Source organism: Pelodiscus sinensis, chromosome 14 (genome assembly GCF_049634645.1).
Source record: "Pelodiscus sinensis isolate JC-2024 chromosome 14, ASM4963464v1, whole genome shotgun sequence".
NCBI classification, from domain to species: domain Eukaryota; kingdom Metazoa; phylum Chordata; order Testudines; family Trionychidae; genus Pelodiscus; species Pelodiscus sinensis.
The window spans coordinates 34314367-34336028 of NC_134724.1; the positions used below are offsets into that span (position 1 = coordinate 34314367).

At 55.0% G+C, this 21662-nt stretch overlaps 1 protein-coding gene across 1 annotated transcript in view; it reads left to right on the forward strand.

Annotated features, from left to right (window-relative positions):
- The window catches only part of CSPG4 (chondroitin sulfate proteoglycan 4), an 82082-nt gene extending 61340 nt beyond the window's left edge, over positions 1–20742 (forward strand). Inside the window, exons 6-10 of the mRNA XM_075897386.1 lie at positions 9747–9945; positions 10571–10702; positions 11834–12000; positions 16285–16468; positions 16974–20742. Coding sequence (XP_075753501.1) covers positions 9747–9945; positions 10571–10702; positions 11834–12000; positions 16285–16468; positions 16974–18925 — 2634 coding nt within the window. The 3' untranslated portion in view covers positions 18926–20742. The remainder of the gene's footprint in view (positions 1–9746; positions 9946–10570; positions 10703–11833; positions 12001–16284; positions 16469–16973) is intronic.
- Positions 20743–21662: the final 920 nt, after the last annotated feature.

Consider the following 21662-nt stretch of genomic DNA (forward strand, 5'->3'; position numbering starts at 1 on the left):
CCTCCAGGCCCCCGCAGACCCAGTGGGACAGGCCCTGTCGCCTCTCCCCCATTTCAGTGTCTGCCCTTCCTGTTACCATCCAGGACACGAGAATCAAATCATCGCTTTACAAATGATGATTTTATTAACAAAACAAAAAGATGAACTTGATCAAGCATACTAGGTTGCTAGGTGTTACAGAGCAAAACAAATTAAAACAGAGAACATCTCTGGGGACGCTCTTAGATAGTGAAAGGGGACGGGAGGCATAAATTCACACAAAGAAGTTCAACGGCCCAAAGCAAAGAAAAATACTCTGATCCTGACTGAATTGTGACCTTTTCCCTCTGCTCACGATCTGAGCTGATCCATATTCCAAGGCCCGGCAGGCAGGGTAGTTCTGAGACCTGCATCTGCTCCCTCCAGCCCTTAAATTAGGACTCACGCAAAGAGAAAGGCAGCAGGATTTTAAATGTCAGCACTTGTATCCCATTGGTTCTTCTGGCCCCCTGCCGACACCCTTGCTAGCAACCTGAGTTTAACCCCTTAGTCATCAGGGCTGGCCAGCATTCCTCCTATCCATCACAAGAGCACACAGCTGATTGCTGCTCTCGTGGGACCCAGCACTTATGCTGATTGCTGCTCTCGTGGCACCCTGCTCTCGTGGCACCCTGCACTTATGCTGATTGCTGCTCTCGTGGCACCCTGCTCTCGTGGCACCCTGCACTTATGCTGATTGCTGCTCTCGTGGCACCCTGCTCTCGTGGCACCCTGCACTTATGCTGATTGCTGCTCTCGTGGCACCCTGCTCTCGTGGCACCCTGCACTTATGCTGATTGCTGCTCTCGTGGCACCCTGCACTTATGCTGACTCCCTAACCCCTTGGGCATGTCAGCCTAACCAGGGGAGAGAGGGGTGAGCTGCTGCTGGGACCTTGTAACACCACTGGAGCAGACTGAGCGCACAGCTGCTGGCTGACCATGGGGCAGGGGTGGGGACAAGACCGGGAGATATGATGGAACTGCTTGGCCCTCGTGGGTTTGAGCAGGGAAAGCAGGAGCCCCTCTGGTCTCCATACAGTGGGTGTGCCCGGGTGCTTCGCTTCATACGGACGCGGGGTGACCAGCAATCACTCCAATCGGACTAAGGGACACCGGCCGAGCTGGGTTCGGGGTGCCAGGACTGCACAGCAGGGAAGCCGGCCGGTCCGGACTGGGGGGCACTGGCTGAGCTGGGAGGAGTCTAGGGCTGGAATCGCCAGGGTGCTGCAGGTCAGGATTGGAGTGCAGGGGCAGAGCTGTGGGGGAGAGCCCAAGGCGGGATTCCCAGCAGCCTGCAGGTCCGGATCAAGCTGTTAGGCAGAGCGGGGCTAGGGGAGCTTGCCCAGCGCCTGTTCTCCTGGCTGTCGGCCACTCGCACGCACATGCCCGATCCCAGCCCCGGCGTCAGGAGAGACGGGAAACTGCAGAACCCGAAGAGTCGCTGGCGGTTAAGGGAAACTGGCGGCTCTTGGCTCCTGCCGCTGAGGAGTCGGGTGCCAGCAGCGCCAGGACACAGCAAAGGGTGGGGAAGCACAATGCGGTTGAATGGAGGCGGTTTGCTCCGTGTGCAGTGTTTCCACTCCCCCGTTTGTGAGAGGGACCCGCTCCTGGGAGGGCCCGTCTCCCCTCTGTGGCTCCAGCTTCCCCCTCGCAATGCCGCGGATGGCCACCAGAGGGGAGCATTGCCCCACGCTGCCGCCTCTAATTCTGGCTAGTGGGACATGCAAATTGGCATGGACCCTGGACTCAGGGCAGAGAGGAGGCGCCTGGGCCGGCCTGGCCGTGGGCCGGGACTCAGCACCACTGCAGCCATCCTGCCGGGAAAGCCCCGGCCCCCACCCCGCAGTATTTCTGGCACCTGCAGGGTTGACACAAGCCTGTCTGAGCCAGCCCCAGATAGACCCTGCCCTCACAGTTCAGTCCAGCCAGGGCAAGGAAGAGACCCTGCAGCAAGGCAACGTAATGGGGCAGGATGTGCTTTGGGCAGCAGGGCTGTGTCCAGGGACTGGCGTGGAGGGGGAGCCCCCAGGCCTCCTGAGTTGTGTGTGTGCTCTGCCACGGACTCCCTCTTCGCCCTGGGCTAGTGCGGGCCCCAGTCTCACAGCAGGGTCATGATGCCGGCCTGGCCTGCTCAGCTCTATCCTACCCAGCACAGCACCTGCCGCAAGAGCCCAGCACGGCCCCAGTGTCACTGGGCCCATGTCAGGGAGACCACGGCCTCCAGGAAGCGTCTGCGTCAGTGCCAAGCCAGGAGCCCTGCCCATGGTGGGTGAGCTCGGTGAGCCCTTCGCCCCACCCAGCCAGCGTGGCTCTCACGAAGCCTGGCCCGACAGAGGAGAGTGCACCCGTGCGAGGAATTGGCAGTGCAAGGGTTAACATATCCTGTGTTTCTGTTCCGGTCAGTGGGGGGGCTGGATCTACAGGGGTGCTGAGCACCCCGGACTCCAGCTGCAGTCTCAGGAGCTGCAGAGAGAAGCGAGTGTGCATGCACGGCCGGAGAAGGGGTGGGAGACAGCACTCCTGGGCTCCCAGGGCCAACTCCGCATGCCTGGCCGTGTGACTGGAAGCACATTGCTTCACCGCTCTGCCTCCCCTGGCTTACAGGAATAACCTCGCTGTGGTCTAGCACATTTCTTCAGCAGACCTGGAAGCACTTTACAACGGAGGGTGGTAGCATGAGCTCCACGGGACAGGTGGGGAAACTGAGGCCTGGGGCAGGGCCAGGTCTTGCTCAAGGTCACCCAGCAGGCCTTGAGCAGAGTGGGGACTAGGATCCAGTCTCCTTCGTCCCTGTCGAGTGCTCTGCATGCTCAGCCACGCCCAAAGGGTGGCGTGGCTGGTGAGGGTCTGGAGAGTTGGCCGTCAGGGGTGTGTTCTGCACCCCAGCTAGGGTCCCTCCGAACTGCGAGGCCGTGCGTTGCAATATGCTGCCATCCTTTCGGATGTCTGATTTTTTTTTAACCAACGTCTGCAGCTCCATGTCACGGAGCAGATTTATTTGTTGAAGCCCTTCTGGAAACAAGCCCGCCCCAGCTGTGCTAGTCAGTCCATGAACCCAGCCTCCTAAGGGGAAGGGTGGCTACCCTAGTGGAAATGCTGAAGGGCCCTGGCTCTGACAACGCCGGATTTCTTTCTGGGCTGTGGTTGTAGCTGCAGGCCCTGGAGGGAAGCTGAGTACGTGTGACGGCAGCTTGGCATTGCAGGAATGCACTGGGTGAGAATAACACGCCGACAGCTGAGGCTGCCCCCGCGCTTCGGCCTCCCACTCTTGCAGACACAATGGCCCTGCTGTCCCGGCTGTGGTGCCCAGCTGGCTCTTGGCTCTCGGCTCAGGCTTTCTCCCCGGGCAGCAGGCGCAGGGCGTTTGCCTGCAGGCGAGTCTCAGCCGAGCGGTGTTCCCATGGTGCCATGTCGGGAGGGCTGAATGGGAGCCAGAGGTTAACCAGGCCCTGGCAGTGATAATACTCCTGGGCCATGGTACTGGGGGGCAGGGGGGCCCTCTGCTGGGAGCGTGGCAGCAAAAGGAGTAAAATGCTCTGACCAGAGGAAGAGCCTCCAAGCGCAGGTGCAGGAAGGTGGAGCCACACATACAGGGTCACTGCTGCTCTTCCCTGTCCCCGGACTGTCAGGGAGTGAGGGGAAAGTGCACACTTGCTGCATTCCTCTCACTCCCACCTGCCCAGGGGAGGGCAGAGGAGGAAGGCAGCAAGCTGTGCACTTTCCCCTCACTCCCTGAGTCAGGGGAAGGGGAAGAGCAGCAGTGACCCTGTATGTGCAGCTGTAGCCCCCCTGCCATCCCAAAATAGCACCCAGGGGAGAGGATTCAGGGCTGGGGCAGTCCCAGGTGGGGGGCATCCAAAGCCAGCCCCTTTAACCCACCTGGCTGCCTGCTGCTTAGCGTGGCTGTCTGCAGGATGCTCTGGGAGCCAGCTGGGAGCACGCTATCCCTCCCACTGCAGCCAAGGGCCCCAGCCAGCTGGCTTCTTGCCAGAGAGCACTCCGGGGTACCCCGGCTTGCTTTCACCTTGGAGGGCCAGGGACAACTCCATGCTCTGATGTCCCTAAATCTGTCATCAGTTGGGACTAGAGGACAGGAGTCACCCCGATCTGTTAACTTCCTGTGAAACACCTGGCACAGGCCGCTGTTGGCAGACAGGACACTGGGCTAGATGGACCATTGGTTCAGTTGTTCTTATGAAAGTCATAAGCCCTCACTGCTCCAGCCTCTCCCAGGGCCCAAAGCAGCTCCCAGCAAAGGGGATACACAAAGCCATTCCATATCATTGTCTGCTCTGAGCCCAGCTCATCTGCTGTTTTAACCACCCCGTTTGCAGCCTTGCAGCCCTTGTAGGTAGAAGCCTGTGTGGATACAACATTGGTATCCTCCACATCTGTTTCTGCAAAAATGAGCTGCGGAGATCCACACCGACCTGCGCAGATTTGCAGGGTTCTGCTTGTGGGCCCATAAGTGAAACTGACCAGCAGCCCAAGTGAAACAGACTCAAGTGAAACTGACCACCAGCCCAAGGTGAACTCAAAAATATCATTTGGGGTTTATTCAGATGCTTGGCCCCTTTCAAAGAAGCAGTTTCATGGACAAATCTCAAAGAAGGATCAGTAGATGGGCTGACCCTCTGTAAGAGCAACACCCTCCCATAGCATTCCTGGAGCTAGTCTCTAAGCTACGCACAGCGCTTACGGAGAACAAAGGCGACGCAAAGTCTGACCAGATAGAATCAGACATGTAAGTAAGAATAGAAACCCAGGGCAAAGCTTTAATAATTGAGAGGGGATGTGGGATATAATTAAGCATGTCAGTACCGGTGGAGCAGGCTTTCTGCAATGAACCCTGAAGACTAAAGGCCCAAGACATTCCATTAGTTGTTCCTGCTGTCCAGGAAGCATTGTCTAGCAAGCTGCAGTTTTTTCCATTAGTCTACAATGGAGAGTAATGCTTTTCAATGGGGCAGAAATAAATTACAAGTTACTGGCTTGGGCAATTGGCCGCTGCTGCACATGCTCAGAGCTGCACCATTTAGCCCCAGCCAGTGAATTCTGGATGGTGCTAAGCCCACCATAACATTTATCTGCCATTAAACATCCTCCCAACACCCCTTATTTCCTCCTGAGGCTGCAGCTCCCTGGCAGAGGGAATACAAACGTGAATGCAACACAGATGTGTACTGAGCCCTCTGCTATCTATTCCCCCTCAGGCGCGGGTCCATTCCAGACATACATTTCACAGCATTTTCTACAGCGCAGGCTGAATGGGGATGCTCTGAAACAGGGATGTACTGACTCTCCACAACACTGCCTGGGATTTCGACAGCACCCTACATGCATGCAGCGCTGCCTTTGACTTCAATGACTGCTTCACAATGATGAGCTTGTATGATCAAGCCCTTTCATGCCATATAGCTCACCTGTGCTTAGGAGAGGCCCTCAAATACTAACGACCCTTAGGAGCGGGATTAAGCCCTTAGGCTCCGTCTGCACTGCACAGTTATTTCAGAATAAGCTCTGCCGGAATAGTTATTCTGAAATAGCTTATTTCGAAATAGCCCATCTATACTGCAGGGAAGCATCAAAATGAGTCGGAGGCAGGTTTCCCTAATGTAGACGTGCTAACTCGATTTAGAGCCCCAGGAAGAATAACTTAGAATGGCCCTAGTGAGGGGCTCTTTCAAAATAGCAGCAGTGGAGAGTATACACACGCCTTATTTCGAAATAGCATTATTCTTCGTAGAATGAGATTTACATACGAACATAAGAATGGCCATAGTGGGTCAGACCAAAGGTCCATCTAGCCCAGTTGCCTGTCTGCCGACAGTGGCCAGCACCAAGTGCCCCAGAGGGGGTGGACCAAAGACAATGATCAAGCGATTTGTCTCATGCCATCCATCTCCAGCCTCTGACAAACAGAGGCCAGGGACACCATTCCTACCCCCTGGCTAATAGCCTTTTATGGACCTAACCTCCATGAATTTATCCAGCTTCTCTTTAAACTCTATTATAGTCCTAGCCTTCACAGCCTCCTCTGGCAAGGAGTTCCACAGGTTGACTATGCGCTATGTGAAGAAGAACTTTCGCTTATTAGTTTTAAATCTGCTCCCCATTAATTTCATTTGGTGTCCTCTAGTCCTTATATTATGAGAACTAATGAATAACTTTTCTTTATTCACCCTTTCCACACCACTCACGATTTTATAGACCTCTATCATATCCCCCCTCAGTCTCCTCTTTTCCAAACTGAAAAGTCCCAGTCGCTTTAGCGTCTCTTCATATGGGACCTGTTCCAAACCCCTAATCATTTTAGGTGCCCTTTTCTGAACCCTTTCCAAGTCCCCCCAAAAAATTATTATTTACAGAAGCCAGAATAAGCCATCTGTTATTTCAAAATTATTTCGAAATAACGAAATTGCTGTGTAGACACTCGCATAGTAATTCCAAAACAATTTTGCTGTGTAGACACACCCTTTGTGACCGCAGTTTTGCAGTGAAGTTTTTGGTAACTGCCAGGATTTAGGGCCTGATCCAGAACTTCTTTGGAGAGTTTGCAAGATTAGGCCTTCAGGCCCAGATTCTCAACAGGTTCCAGTGCTCGAAAGGGGAATTAGGCACCGAAATCCTGATGAACGTCTGGGCCTTATCTCCATCATGCAAACTGCAGGGAGCGGTAGGGTTGCCAGGTGTCCAGTTTTGAACCAGACAGTCTGGTATTTGAGCTTTCTGTCCGGGAAACAAATTAAGAAAATATCCGACATAGAAATGTCCAGTATTTTCTAATTAAGTTTTTATTATTATTGTGAGTATCAGTACGTCGTTGCGTACTGCCTAGCTGGTAGACATGCTCACACTGTGTGAGTGTGTCTACCAGCCAGGCAGTACACAACTACGCAATAGAGAGGAGAGGGCGGGATGGAATCTCCGGGGCCAGACTCACCCGTGCGCCCCGCTGGGACCGTACACGGGACAGGCAGCACCCCGGGATCTGTGTGAACCTGGGTCAGCCCCTCTCCCCGCTGGCTGATTCCCCCCTTTCCGTTCCTCCCCCCCTGTCAGTCCCACTCCCCGCCAGCCAGTTCCCCCCCAGCTAGCCCTGCTCCCCCCGACTCCCTCCCGGCCGGCCTCTCCCTCACCCCCAATCTGAGATCAAGTGTGTCTGGTATTTTTTTAAACCATCTGGTAACCCTAGGGAGAGACAGCATGTTTAAAAGAAGCTGCTGCAGCTTCTCAACAGAGACATATTGCATAGGAATCCCTGCAGCCACGAAATGCGGCCAGCTCTGGGGTGCCATGCAGCCTATGGCCCACACTGCATAAGATTTTACAGCCAGAATCCAATCAGTGAAACACGAGGCGTCCTGCCTGCTCCTTTGCCAGACGGCCACAGGTCCTCAGGCGCTTGCTTTTATGACTTGAACAAGCTTGTCCCTGGGGAGAGGGGGCTGGGAGAGTTTTGTGCTCAGGGCACCAGAGCAGAATGGAGGGGGCTCCACGAACGCTCTGCACTGAGACCCATGGAGACAGGGCAACATCCTCGCACTGCCCGAGAAAGAGACCCAGCTGCCCCCAGTCGGGATGGAATCCATTGAGGGCTGCAGAAGGCTGCCTGGAGCTGGAGGGGGGTTTCATGGCAGTGTCTGCAGGGAGCAACCATTCCGGCTGCAGTGGCAGGGTGGACGGATTGGGTGTGCCCCGTTCTAACCCGCGGAGCTGCTCAGAGGCCGCCTGGGCCTGACTTCCTGCTTCTGCTGTGTGAGCAGCCCAGCCCAGCAGCGCAGGCCATGAAAACATCCTCCTACAGAGAACAGCCCTGCACTTTCGCCTGGCCTCCTGTGCCGGCTGGTTTGCAGAGACAGGGATGAGCCACCATACCCAGAATGGGAACCTCCAGCTTGGGGCAGTCGGGTCTCTGGGGCTGGTTCTGAGCCAGTGTTCCCCGGAAGCTGAGCACGTGGCAGCCACCCAGGAGAGATTCCAGTGCCACCCAGCTGATTAGCAAAGCACCTGCTGCCGGCAGCAGTAGGGCCAACAGGCCGCAGGGCAAGGTGTGGGGGGAGCTCTGTGCCCCCAGAAGAGCGGGGCCTTGTGCAGAAGGGGTGGGACTGGGGCAGCCAATCCTTACTGCTGCCTGGGCTACAGCACTGGGTCCCGCCCCTCCCAGCCCCACAGAGCACCCAACATGATGCTCCAGCGCTCTGGCAGCAGTTCAAAGGGGTTTGAGGCTCCGGTCACCACCACTACCTCAGTAGCATCAGTGGCAGTCCAGAACCCTGGGCCCCTTAGACTCACTGGGCCCCAGGGCATTTTCACCCTTTGCTGCCACCCCCTCCATTGGCGGGCCTAGCTGGTGGTACACATTCCTAGGTGCACATAGCAAAATTTATTCTGCACATGGCTGGAAAAAATGTGAGGGAACATTGTTCTGGACCCTTTCTAAAGTGGCATTGGCCCAAATGGCACAGTCCTCAGGGAATCAAGCGCTTGTTGATTTTTATGGGCATTTGGCCTCATTAAAGACCATTGTCTGCTCATGGCAGACAATAAATATCTGGCTGTAAAGCCTAATGTACCCGTTACATGTAAGGCAGTAGAAAGACTCTGCCAAATCCATCCTGCCATGCTATTCTGTCCCAGCAGGGGCAAATGATGCCTGCAGGGCCACACCCGGCTGTTATCTAACCAGGGGAGGCGGGAGGAAGGGTTCCAAATGCTGCATGCACTTTGCTCGGCCAACCCCCGCCCCCTCCAGTGTGACTGTGGGCAAGTTGCTTCTTTCCCCTTTCCCCCTTGGTCTGTCTTGGGTATGAGGCTGAGAGCTCTCTGGGGCAGATCCTGTCTGAATAGCCCCCAGCACAACAGGGCCTGCAGCGCAGATAAGGCTTCTGGCTGCTCCTGTCATCTACACAGTCATCACAGCAGCACATCTCCCTCGGGGAGGCTGCTCCCAGACTGTTCCAACTTGCCGCCGTGGCTCCAAGGCATGGCTAGTTCACATACTTTCCATCCCAAGAGGGCCTGCGGGCCCCTACATGGCCTCGTTCGATGGGGGTGGTAGGACTGGGCCCTTTCCGGTCAGTCTGCAGCACAAGCTAAAAGAGGCAGCAACATGGACTGGCGGAGTGAGGTTACATGGAGAGATCTTAAAGCACTGGCAGCCACTTCCCTTGAAAGCCCCCCACTGAAATCTCATTCACCAGCTTCCAAGGCAGCTGAGGATGTCCATGAGGTGAGGCGAGTCCGGATCATAAGCCCCACTTCACAAAGGGGGAAACTGAGGCTCGGTAATATGACTTGAGCAAGGAGCCTGGTGACTTAGCGGCAGAGTGGGCAGAACAATCCCCAGTTCCTGTCCTTGATTCTCCTGTTCTCACCTAGACGCAATGCTGCCCTGAGAGTCCCACTGGCTGGATGCCCACGGACACCTGGCTTCCCCGCTCAGGCTGTGAAACATCAGTTCCAAACAGCTGGGCTCCCAGATTATCTGCCTACCCCCCCTCGCCACCACCAGATTATCTGCCTACCCCCCTCCCCCCACCTACACTCATGTGCCAGCTGCTGTCAGTGAGGCTGTGTGTGAGAGAGAGCGAGGAAGGGGTCACAGGATCAGGCCCCCAGCTGGCTAAGAAATTAGCTCTCTAAAGGCACTGGTGGACTCTCTCCACCCCTTTGGGAAACTGGGTCAAGTTCATATTTGGCTTATTGCTCAGCTTTTTCCCTCAGATGCAGGAAGGTACCACTGCGGAGATCACGCCCCAGATCCTGAGAAGTGAGGATGAAGACTCCCCTCCGGAGGAAGTGGTTTATTCCATCAGGCCCCCGGCCAATGGGAAGGTTGTGCTGAGGTCATCTCCTAGCAACGGGATCCTGCAGTTCACTCAGGCTCAGATAAATAGTGGGCTGGTTCTGTTTGTGCATGAAGGTGGGTAAGGGGCAGGTGGAAGCCGGGAGGTGAGGGGGATGGGGTCAAGGTGGGGAGAGCTGTGTGTTAAGGAAAACTGACCCTCACCTGTCTAATGCCCCAACTCAGCATTGCCTGAGCCCCAGCCCGTATCGGCTAGGGTACAGCCCCAAACCCTGTCTTGGGACCAGAGAGGTCTGCAGCCTTCCGGGCAGATCCTGCTCTCATTAGCCCCAGTATAAACACAGAGTAACCCCCTGCCAACGTCAAGCCGCTCCCCACCTGATCCCCCTCCCCCATGTACTTCTTGGCTGGTCTCATGTTTCATTCTCCCGATCACCAGGAAGGGCACCATGTGCGGACCATAATGTGGCAGTCACAGACCGAGGAGTGACACATGGAGACTCTACGGGGGGCCCAGCTCTGACCTGGCATGAGCTGAGGGAATTCAGCTTCCATGCCTACTCATTCCTGAGCGGGGCTGATCACACACATACACAACACACACACCCTATACACAACTCCACTAGTGGACCCAGCCCAGTGCTGAGCTGGGGGAATTCAGTTTTCCTGCTCCTGCGGGGAGCAAGCCATGGCCGTCATGCCTACCGGCTGATCCCCATCCCCGCTAACACGCTTTCCGCAGGGCACCTTGATGGGGGCTTCTCCTTCAATCTCTCTGATGGACAGAATGTCTCCCCCGGGCATTTCTTCGCCGTGAGCGCCCAGAAGCTGGTCGTCACCTTGGAAAACAACCAAGATCTCACGGTATGCCCAGGTGAGTCACCCACTGAGGAAAGAAGCCAGCCCTTGCTGCTGGAGGGAGGGGACCTCGGCCAGCAAGAGCCTGGAGAAGTCTTCAGATCAGCAGCATCCCAAGGCTCCCGCGGCTCTTGGGCTGGGTTGCTTTAAGGAAGGAGAAAAGAAAACTCAGCGGAAGAGCGTCAGGAGGACGAGTGAGAGCAGGGCATGTCAGGCTGAATGGAGTATGGATATATCTCCATATATTAATGAATTCAATGCCAGAAAAAGTAGATGCTCTGAAATCTATGTGTCGGGGCCTTTGTCCTGGCCAACTTCTACTATGTCAGTCCTGCCAGCTGCCCTCCTGCAGATCTAGTGTGCTGCTGTCCATCTAGGCAGAAGATTAGGCAGCTTCAATGTAACCCTCAGTGGGTGGGTGATCTGGCATGGGGAAGAGCCCTTGGCGTGACTCCCTTTCTGCAAGCACAGATGGCATTTTGCCTCCTATTGTTCTGACTGCATTTACCTACCACACATATGACACACGTGACACTTTCCGGTCAGGCTGCTCACTGCTGCCCAGGGGGAGGGAGACATCGCAGGAGTTATTTCTCTTGCCCACTGAGACATGAGAAAGGCCGATAGGCTCCCATGTTAGGAAAACGTACGGGGTCGCCGAAGCTGCCCATCTGCACGCCCGGTGTCCCGGATTGCACAAGTTAGGATCAGTCTTTGCACTGACAGAGCACTTAACAGTCCTTGACCTCATGGGGGCTTTGCAACCGTGGAGGCAGAAAAGCCAGCACCAGAAGGCCACTGCTGGTGAGCTTCAATAGAAATATTTACAGCTAGCACTGAAACCCACTGCAGAACGCCCCCTGAAGTCACGGATACAGGGACCAGAATCTGAGACTACCCAAAGCAATGCCCCATCTGCCCTTTTTGTGCCCAGGGGATTAGTCCAAATTCTGGGAGGGGACTTGAATCTGTGGGCGTATGGATACGAAGGAAAGGGAGGGGAAAGGGGCTAATGCGCCCTGCCCTGTGTGGTTATGCAGCCAGAGATGGGTTGGCCTGTCCCATAAACCCTTCTCTACGGGATGGGGAGGAGGGCGTGCTGACTGGCGCCTGTGAATAAATGCCCTGTCTGCTATTTGTGTTAAAGGGACCCTTCAGCCAATCACAAGCCAGAATCTGAAAGCCGTGACCAACAGCAAAGCAGACGCCGGCCCCTTGTTGTACAGGATAGAGCAGCCCCCACGTCTGGGCCGGCTGGTGACTTACCGCCTGGGCCAAGCCAGCGGGCCACTGGAGAACTTCACCCAGGCAGAGGTAAGTGCTCCTGCCTCCCCATTGGCATGTTCCACGGGCTACAGAAGAGGCAAGATTCGGGCGCCTGGGTCAGGATTGAGGCTGCTGGGTGGGCCTGGGTGTCGTCTGAACACAGCTGAGTATATTTCATCACATGGCTTTCTCCAGCCTCTGGCCTGCTGGCTGCCTGTCCACCAGACACCTTAGGGTGGCCAGGTGTCTAGTATTCTATTGGACAGTCTGCTTTTTGGGCCCTCTGTCCGGTAAAAAAAATTAGAAAATACGGGGCATGTGCAATGTCCGGTATTTTCAGGTTTTCCGGTGGAACGCCGGACGGATGCCTGGCGGGGATGGGGGAGTGGCTGGGAGGTGGGGCCGTGATCAGTGCTGGGAGCCTCTGGTCGCGTCTGAGGAGGAAGGGAAGCCCTGTCCCTGTTCCTGAGCACTGGTCAAGCGCGTGGTGGAGCCATGGCTGGACTCGCTTCGCCGGGACCGTGCACGGGACGGGCAACGCCCTGGAATTGGCACGTGCCCGGGTCAGTCCCGCTCCCCGCCAGCCAATTGCCCCCCTGCCCCAGCCAGCCCTGCTCCGTCCATCCCCCCTCCCCCACCAGGTCTGCTTCCCGCCGGACGCCCCTCCCCCGATCTCCCCCAGCCAGCCCAGCTGCCCCCGATCCCCCCCCTCCCCGGCCAGCCTCACTGCCCCTGACCCTCCCCACCAGCTCTGCTTCCCGCCGGCTGCCCCTCCCCCGATCTCCCCCAGCCAGCCCCGCTGCCCCTGATCCCCCCCCTCCCCAGCCAGCCTCACTGCCCCCGACCCTCCCCACCAGCTCTGCTTCCCGCCGGCTGCCCCTCCCCCGATCTCCCCCAGCCAGCCCCGCTGCTCCTGCCCCTCCTCCCACCAGCTCTGCTTCCCATCCCCCCACTTCCTCCTGGCCAGCCCCGCTCCCCTCCCAGCCAGTCCCTCCCCGCACCCCCGCCCCCCCCGCTCCCGATCAAGTGTGTCCGGTATTTTTTTTTAGACTACCTGGTAACCCTAGACACATTCCCATTCCTAGCTGTGCCGCTGTGCTACCCCTGTGGCGTTCCTATGGTTCTCCCACTCCCTCTAGCTCCCAGGCTGACTAATGGAACCGGATTCTACTGCACAGGGCTGTCTGATTTTTCACGGCTCAAATATACACAAGGAGACATTTACCTCCTTGTCACCGGGGCGGATGAGAGTTTTGTGGGGCCCAGGGCAGCACAATTTCGCGCATGCGCCATGGCCACAGCCACAGCCATGTCAAATGGGCAGCTCGCACTGGTTCTGAATTCACTGCACTTTCCTGGATCAAACACGAGGGACCGATCCGCAGCAGCGGTAGAACAGCGCAAAGTCAATGGAACAGCATCCGCTGAGGCCTTGTTCCAAAAGCGAAGCCTCGCGTGCAGAATCCTTCCTCCCAACTCACCACCCAAGAAAAGGCACCAGTGCCTCTCTCCCCCAACACCACTGCAGCCCCCACTGTGGCCCTGGAAGATTCCTACAAACCTTGAGGCCTGAAACACCCTCAGCTCTGTGTGCCATGGCGGTCTCAGAACTCTGGCACCCTGCCTCTCATGGCAAGCAGCCAATTCCGAATTCGGCTCGCCCTCCTCCTCCTGGCAGCTAAGTCACGGATGCAGGGACAAGCATCTCAGGATAGTCGCCAGATGTGTCTTAATGCCCCATCTGACCAGAGGTTAGCCCACAGTCTGGTATGGGACTCTGGGGATCTACGATATGCACACTCACCGGCTGCCTTTCCTTCCCTGAGGGTCTCTCTCTTTTTCTCCTGTCACCATTCAAACGGCACACGCGCGCACACACACACACACATTTAACCCCGATTACACAATTCAAAAGGCTGATCTCAACAGTCTAGCCAAAGGGGGCCTCATTCTTCTCTTTAGAAATGTTCCCTAAAGGATCCCACATTCCTGGGTAGCTTCTAAACTGGGGAAGCCGTGAGTTGATTTCAGTTTGCCCCAAGACAGCGTGGGCTAGTGAATAAAGCAGGAGGTTGGGAGAGCAGGGATCTATTCTCAGCACTGAGTTGTTGGGCAGGACACATCGCCCCTCTGTGCCTTTAGTAACATGGGGACAATGGTACTTGCCCCACCTGGTGCCTCTTTGAGATTCTTGGATGAAAAGTGCTATCCAAGCACAGCTACTCTGTCCTGTTCGCGGAGGGACAGAAACACCCAACCACATCTGTAACCGGCTGTCAGAACAGAAGAAAGAGCAAATATGCAGGAAAATGTTGCTCCTCTCCAGTGCTGCTCTGAATCAGACCTCCCCCGGGACCTGCAGCAGAGAACTCAAACCACATTTTGTTTTTCATTTTTTGATCCCCACCCCTTTGGACTGTCCCAGCACACAGCAGGGCCACAAACCCTATCCCATCAGACAGGCGCGGGACTCTTCTGCCATCACCAGCCAATGAAATCATCCCCGGGTTGCCACAGCAACGTATGCGGTTGCCATGGCTCCGTTGACATCACACTCCCGAAAGGCGGGGGCAGATGCTGGTCGGAGTGTCCCCAGCAACATGTGAACAGGCGGATAGACTGCTCAAACTGGGTCACCTTTGATAGGGTTTCCAATTAGGCATTTCTCCCCCTCCAGACACCTACTGCTGCCTTCAACAGAGTGAGGGAGGTGCCGACGTGGAAACGTCCAGATTAAAGAGCAGGCGGAGGGTACTTTACATCATTTTCACTGGGCAAAACAACAGGCACACAGAGCTATGCACACAGAAGTATATTGTGCACACATTGATCCTGGCTGCACATGCAAATTAGACTTGCACAATTGACCATTTGTGCCCAGAATTTGCTGATTTAGGGGGGGGAATCCAGGTAACTGCACATGCAAACTAGGTGTGTTCTTTTTGCATGTGCAGTTCTGCCTGGCTGATTCTGGAGAATTACTTTTAAGGGAGGCTTCTCCCATTAATTTAACCTTGATTAAATAACTACAGCTTTCAAGTGACTGTTTCTTTTGCTAGTAAAGCTATGCATGGGTTGCCTCTATTTCCCCACATGAGCTATTCTCAGCCCACGTCAGCGTGAAAATCACTCCAGAAGTTCTGTGCTTCTCAGATCCTTCCATAGTAGCCACTCAGCCCAGCAAGCAAAGGGTGGGGAGAAGTATTCCTGGTAAGCAGAGTTCTTGGGCAGCCTCCCACAGCCAGCAGCATGTCCTTCTAGTTGGTGGTGCACATGCCTCAGTGCACATCACAAAATTTATTCCACACACATGGGCAGAAAAATTCGAGGGAACTTCGGTGGGAAGAAGAACTAGTCTTGACTTTCAGCATTTCCCAACAACTGCCCAGTTTCAGTGCCAGGCAGACTGAGGAGGCCCGTCAGCACCACTAGCGCCCATCACACAAAGAGAAGTGGCCTGAACCGGTAGCCACAATTCAGGGCCTTGCAGAGTTGTTGCCATTAGGATGAGAGATCAGTGATACGAGTCAGTATAATCTTGCATATTTATTATGTACACACAAGTGTGTGTCCCTGAACACACAGCACACAGGGCGGGCAGTTTCCTTACTTCGAAATCCCCACGGCTGCTCTTGCAGCAAGCTCTGTGCCCAAGAAGCCCTGTTTCTCTGCTTCCTCTGGTTACACACCCAGTTCCTTCCCTAGGCTCTCTGCCTCCAACACCCATGGCGCGCACTCTGAACTTGCACCAGGGAAAGCCATCAGTTCACTCAGCTTTACTCAGTCCTGCTTTGAGGCAGTCCTTGAGCAGTCGTCCCTCACTCCAGCATCTGTAACTGGTTTTACTAAATAAAGAGGATTGACAGCTCCTTCTGCGGAGCCCGAAAGAGGCACCCCATTGGCTTTTGGATCCCAAACAGGCCACCAGTGGCAGCCGCTAGCACCTTTCAGCATAACTAAGGGCTTGATTCTCCCATTCTTCTGTGTTGAGTGCCAAGAGGAACACCAGGAGGCAGCACGGCTCAGTGGTTAGAGCAGGGAGCTAGGACTCAGGCATGCTGGGTCCTACTCCCTAATCTCCCATTGTATGACCCAGGGCACTTCACTGTACCTCACTTTCCCCACTTGTACAAGACTGATAATGATATTGTGGTGGCTGGAGATCTTCAAAGAAGACAGATGGGGGGCTCTCTAGCTGAATTCAGTGGCAGTTCTGCGTGTGGGCTGGCGGCGAGAGCCTGCCCAGGACATACAGTTAGTGGGATTATTTCTTCCATGTGAATTTGTTGCAATTACAAGCTTGTTTGCACATTTGCTTTTGTTTCCCCCCAGGTGGACAATGGACTCGTTTTTTACCAGCATGACATGCCCCAGCAGCCATTCTGGCTAACCCAGGACGGTTTCCATTTCCGGGTTGCCTCCCCGCCCGCAGTATCCGAGTCATACAACCTCAGCGTGCTGGTCTCATTTGAGGCAAGCTGTCCCCAGCCAGCCACGAAGCTGTGGAGAAACCAAGGTAAAAGAGCAATGGGCCTTTGGGAGCTAGGCCACGGGGCTTCCCACGAAGGATCGGGGGGAAGGGTGCAGACTAGGGGTGTGACATCCCGTTTAATTGGCTGACCAGTTAGACAAACTTTCCACGGTTGTCCAATTAAAGGGGGGAGAACAGGGCTGGGGGCCGCAGGCTTTCTGAATCAGGGCCCACCTCCCCCTTTTCTTCTCTCGGTCCTTCCTTTCCTGTGGTTTCCTGCTTCTCTGCCTCTCGGCCTTCCTTGATTTTTTCCTCTCCGCCTGTTCTTCTGCAGAACCCTGGTGATACAAAGTGTTTGTTCTCTTTCCCCTGCCTCCAGCTTTCCTTGGTACCCCTCCTCCTCTTTCCCGGGAGCTCTCCTCCTCTCTCCGATGCAGCACGCTCTGGTTTTGCTCCGCCCCCTGACTCTCTGCCCCATCACCCTTCCTGGGGCCTCCCGGCTGGTGGTCTCATCAAGGCAGTCACGGGGCTCTGTTCTCTCTTCCTCCAGGCCTCAGGATTCTGGAAGCTCAACAGGCCCCAATTGAACCCTCAGTGCTGGATGCTTCCAACCTGCTGGCCAATGTTACGGAGTCCAAACGGGCCTCTTATGACGTACTGTTCCTAGTTACGGAGCTGCCTGCCCATGGGTACCTTTCTGTGGCTGACGTACCCATCAGTGCTGTGCATCCCTACTTCCTGCAGTCGGATGTGGCTGGGGGTAACCTGCAATACACTCACCAGGGGCCTGGGAGCCAGGAAGATCATTTCAGATTTAAGGCTTGGCTGCGGCTGAGAGCTATGGAGTCAACTCGGCCCCCACAGGAAGGAGGAGGCTTGGTCATTTCGGAAGCATTCAACATAACAGTGAGCGAAAGGAAGGAGAAAGCACCTCGCCTAGTGATGCACAGCCGTGCTCTGCGGGTTCGCCAAGGCTCCTCGGTGGTTCTCTCCCAGGACCACTTGGATGTAGTAGATCCTGACAGTTCCCCCGAAGAGGTTGAGTTCAGAGTCCTCACGGGGTTGTCCAATGGCTTCCTGGCCAACACCCACAACAAACAGAGACCTATCAGCAAGTTCACACAAGCAGACATCAATGCCGGGCACCTAATATTCATCGCCAATGGGAGTGGTTCTCCTGGGTCCTTAAAACTGCACATATCCGATGGGCATAATCCACCCATCCACACTTCCCTAGAGATTGAGGTTCTGCCTGATGTAACTGCAGTGATGAGCCAGATACCGCTGGTGATACCCCAGGACCTAAACTCTGCACCACTGTCACGAGAGCACCTCCTGGGGGCATCAAACCCAGGGGAGCAAGAGGTCCTGTACACAATCAGCAGGAATCCAAAATTTGGCCAGCTGAAGGTCAACCAAAGCCCAGCGAGAAGCTTTTCCCTGAAGCAAGTAGACAAAGGCGAAGTGACTTTTACTTTCACGGATTTCACCTCCCCCAAGGACGAATTCCAGTTCCTTTCGGTGTCCAGAGGAACAAACACCTCAGGGGGTGTAAATGTGACAGTCAAGGCCTTGGTCAGGACACAGCAGGGAATTCGGTGGCCAAGGGGAACCACCTCCCTTTTGGATACGAGTGTCCTTGATGCCAGTGAGCTGGCCAACAAGACAAAGAGCATCCCAGCTTTTACGGTCCTCAGGGCACCGCAGGGCAGCCATTTTGTGAAAGTCTCAGGAGACAACAAGAGCCAGCACGTTCCCATTGATGCCTTCACCCAGCACGACCTCGAGCAAGGGCTGGTCGGGCTGGAAGTGCTGGAAACGGAAGAGGAGGGCAGCCACTTGCTGAACGACAGCTTTCTCTTTGAGCTGGCCGCTAAGGGGGTGCCTCCCGCCCTGGAATTGCTGAGGTATAGCACAGAGCCATACAACTCCTCCGTGCCATACCGAACCCCGCTTCTCAGAGCCCCCCTCCTCCCGGAGACGAGCGACCAGCAAACGCCCCCCGGGGTGAGTCCCTCCTCACAAACACCACCCCCTCAGCCCCAGGACTCAGACCAGGTGAGCCACCACACCCACGAGCATGACACGCTCCCCACAGCCTGGCAGGGTCACGAGGCCACCACCACCCCTCCTGTGGAGGGGGGCACATTCCTCAGTTTCATCGAAGCCAACATGTTCAGCGTGATCATCCCAATCTGCCTCATCCTCCTCCTCCTGGCGTTAATCCTTCCCCTGCTCTTTTATCTCCACAAACGCAACAAGACCGGGAAGCACAACGTCCAGGGGACAGCTTCCAAGCCCAAGAATGGGGTGGTGGTCGACCAGGAAACCTTCCGTAAGACTGACCCAAACCAAGCCATTCCTTTAACCACCGTCAACGCTCTGGAGACCAAAGGATCGGGACCCACGGCCAAAGGGCCAGGAGGGCAGCAGGACCCCGAGCTACTTCAGTACTGCCGGACATCCAACCCCACCTTGAAAAATAACCAGTACTGGGTCTGAACGCTGGGCCGAGAGGCTGAAAGACAAGACTGTCTCCATGCAGAGCTCCTCAGCCTCTTGGACTGTTATGGAGCCATCCTGCCTCTTCCTCCTCCTCCTCCCTGACAACCAGGAGGCACAACGACTCCTGGGGATGCTTGGTCCCCAGCAGGTTCCATCGCCTCTTTGGGATGACAGCAGGGAAGCTCCCTCAAGCTGCTGTCCCAGGTTGTTTGGGTGGGATGGGAGGGGGGAAGGAAAGAACGGCTGAAAGCCCAATAACTCCTGAGAGTGAATTCCCTGTGCAGTGTAGCGGGCCGGAAGGGCAGGGGAAGGTCGTAAGAATACAGGGTGCCCCCAGGGAATCCTCTCTGGGCAAATAGCTGGCCAGATCTGAGAAGGAGCCAGACAACAGTATGTCATAGGACAGGTAGATCCCAGCTGGCCCATCTCACTCACTCCACACACAGAAGTGTCTGCACTTAACGATGTCAGTGAGGGTGGGGGAGGGCAGCTTTCCAAGCTCTGGTGCACGGGGCGAGAGTAAGAGCAAATTGCACTGAGTGAGGACTGACACAGAGCCCTCCGACGTCCCCAAGGCGAGGTGGGCTGAGGCTCTGCTGCGCAGGGTTGGAATATCTCCGCTGCCGAGGCCAAGGGAATTGAAACGGCCACCACCCGTTTGGAAAAGCACTCCTTTTTCCTTTGGATAATTGTCCTGTGTTGCATCAGATGGACTGAACACTCATTTGCCATATTGCACAACAGGTAGAGGGAATTTCACAGATTACAAAACTGGAGCATATTTGCAATGATTAAGGTCTCTCCGGGTGGCACTCTACCCAGGACATCCACCAGTGTGTGGAATAACGTTTATGAAACAGAGAAGACACGTTTGGGACCCGATCCTCAAACAACGTAAGGTGGCAAAGCGCCCCTGATTTTCACCAGCTGAGGACTTGGTCCTGCACTTGGACCTGGTTCTGCCCTCCCTTACCTCGGTATAAATCTGAAGTAACCCCCAATGTCAGAGAAGAATTAGCTCCATTGTAAGGTCACTGTGTGCTCCACTACAGCCAAAGTACCAGAACAAGGTGCCTTTTCCAGGCGGATCATATTGTTATCAACAAACATGCTGATGCTCTCCAGAGAGGATGCCCTCCAAGCCTGGTTTCAGCCCTGCTAGCTCTAGAACAACCTTTGGAAAGCATAGATCAAATAAGAACATAACACATAAGAACAGCCATACTGGGTCAGACCAAAGGTCCCAGTATCCTGTCTGCCAACAGTGGTCAACACCAGATGCCCCAGAGGGAGGGAACACAACAGGGAATCCTCACGTGATCCCTCCCCTGTCATCCATTTTCAGACACCATCCTGGGTCTTGCTCAGTTTCTACGCAGGTAGAATTCCCATTGACATCGATGGAAGTGAAGTAGCAGCAGAACTGAGCTCGGACGCTGACCCAATCATAGCCCTCCGTACTGCTACAGCTGAGACGCTCATCTCTCATTGGGAGTGGTGTGAATCTGGTGTCACTCCACTGAAGCCAATGTACACCGGTCTAACTCACAATAGAACTAGGCCTTAATTTAAATGTACCGTGACTGTTCCTTCCGAAACCAACTGTTTGATCCTGGGACTCCTGGGATGTTCCTATTATATTACATCTAGCGTCAACACAAAGACAAGACATGTTTATTTTGCTGGTGCTGAAGTTTACTGTGTATGTACAGGGCTGAATATTTTAGAACGGCAGGTGCTACATTGCACGTCAGACTCATGAGGTCCTACACTCCAGAGTGTGTGTGTGTGTGTGTGTGTGTGTGTGTGTGTGTGTGTGTACACATACAAAGTCTGCTTTGTGTGCACAGTTACCCATGCACAGAGGCGAATTAGAACATGCATGTATTGGTATTTGCGTGCTTAGAAATGCGTGGGCAGTGTAGCATGCTCCCTTTTGGAAATCTGGCCGTGGGGTTTGCATAATAACCACCACTTTGTCTCTGAGATGCTCTTGTGCCGTGCAACTCTGGTGCAGCAAGAGTCACACGAAGGGCTGTAACAAACGGCAGTGGTGTTGTCAGCCAGGTTCCCATCCAGTGGGAGGAAGAGGGAAGCAAAGACTCCTTTCAAGCATGACCCCAGAAACTTAGCACTCCAGAAAGACTGACAGCGCTGATCAGAGCAAGGTAGTGCATCTCACACACACTTCTGCCAGTCTATATAGCTTTGGGGCTGTTTCTAGACTGGCCAGTTTTTCCGGAAAATCATCCGCTTTTCTGGAAAAACTTGCCAGCTGTCTACACTGGCCGCTTGAATTTCCGCAAAAGCACTGACTTCCTACTGTAAGAAATCAGTGCTTCTTGCGGAAATACTATTCTGCTCCCGTTCAGGCAAAAGTCCCTTTTGCGCAAAAGGGCCAGTGTAAACAGCTCAGATTTGTTTTCCGCAAAAAAGTCCCGATCGCGAAAATGGCGATTGGGGCTTTTTTGCGGAAAAGTGCATCTAGATTGGCCACGGACGCTTTTCCACAAAATGTGCTTTTGCGGAAAAGCGTCCGGGCCAATCTAGACGCTCTGTTCCGAAAATGCTTTTAACGGAAAACTTTTCCGTTAAAAGCATTTCCGGAAAATCATGCCAGTCTAGATGCAACCTTGCTGTTCCCCTGGCTAGGTCCGCATGCAGCCTTGCCAACACATCTCATTTCCATCCTGCAGCAACCTGCCGATGCCATTCCGGGCTGATTGCAGGGGCA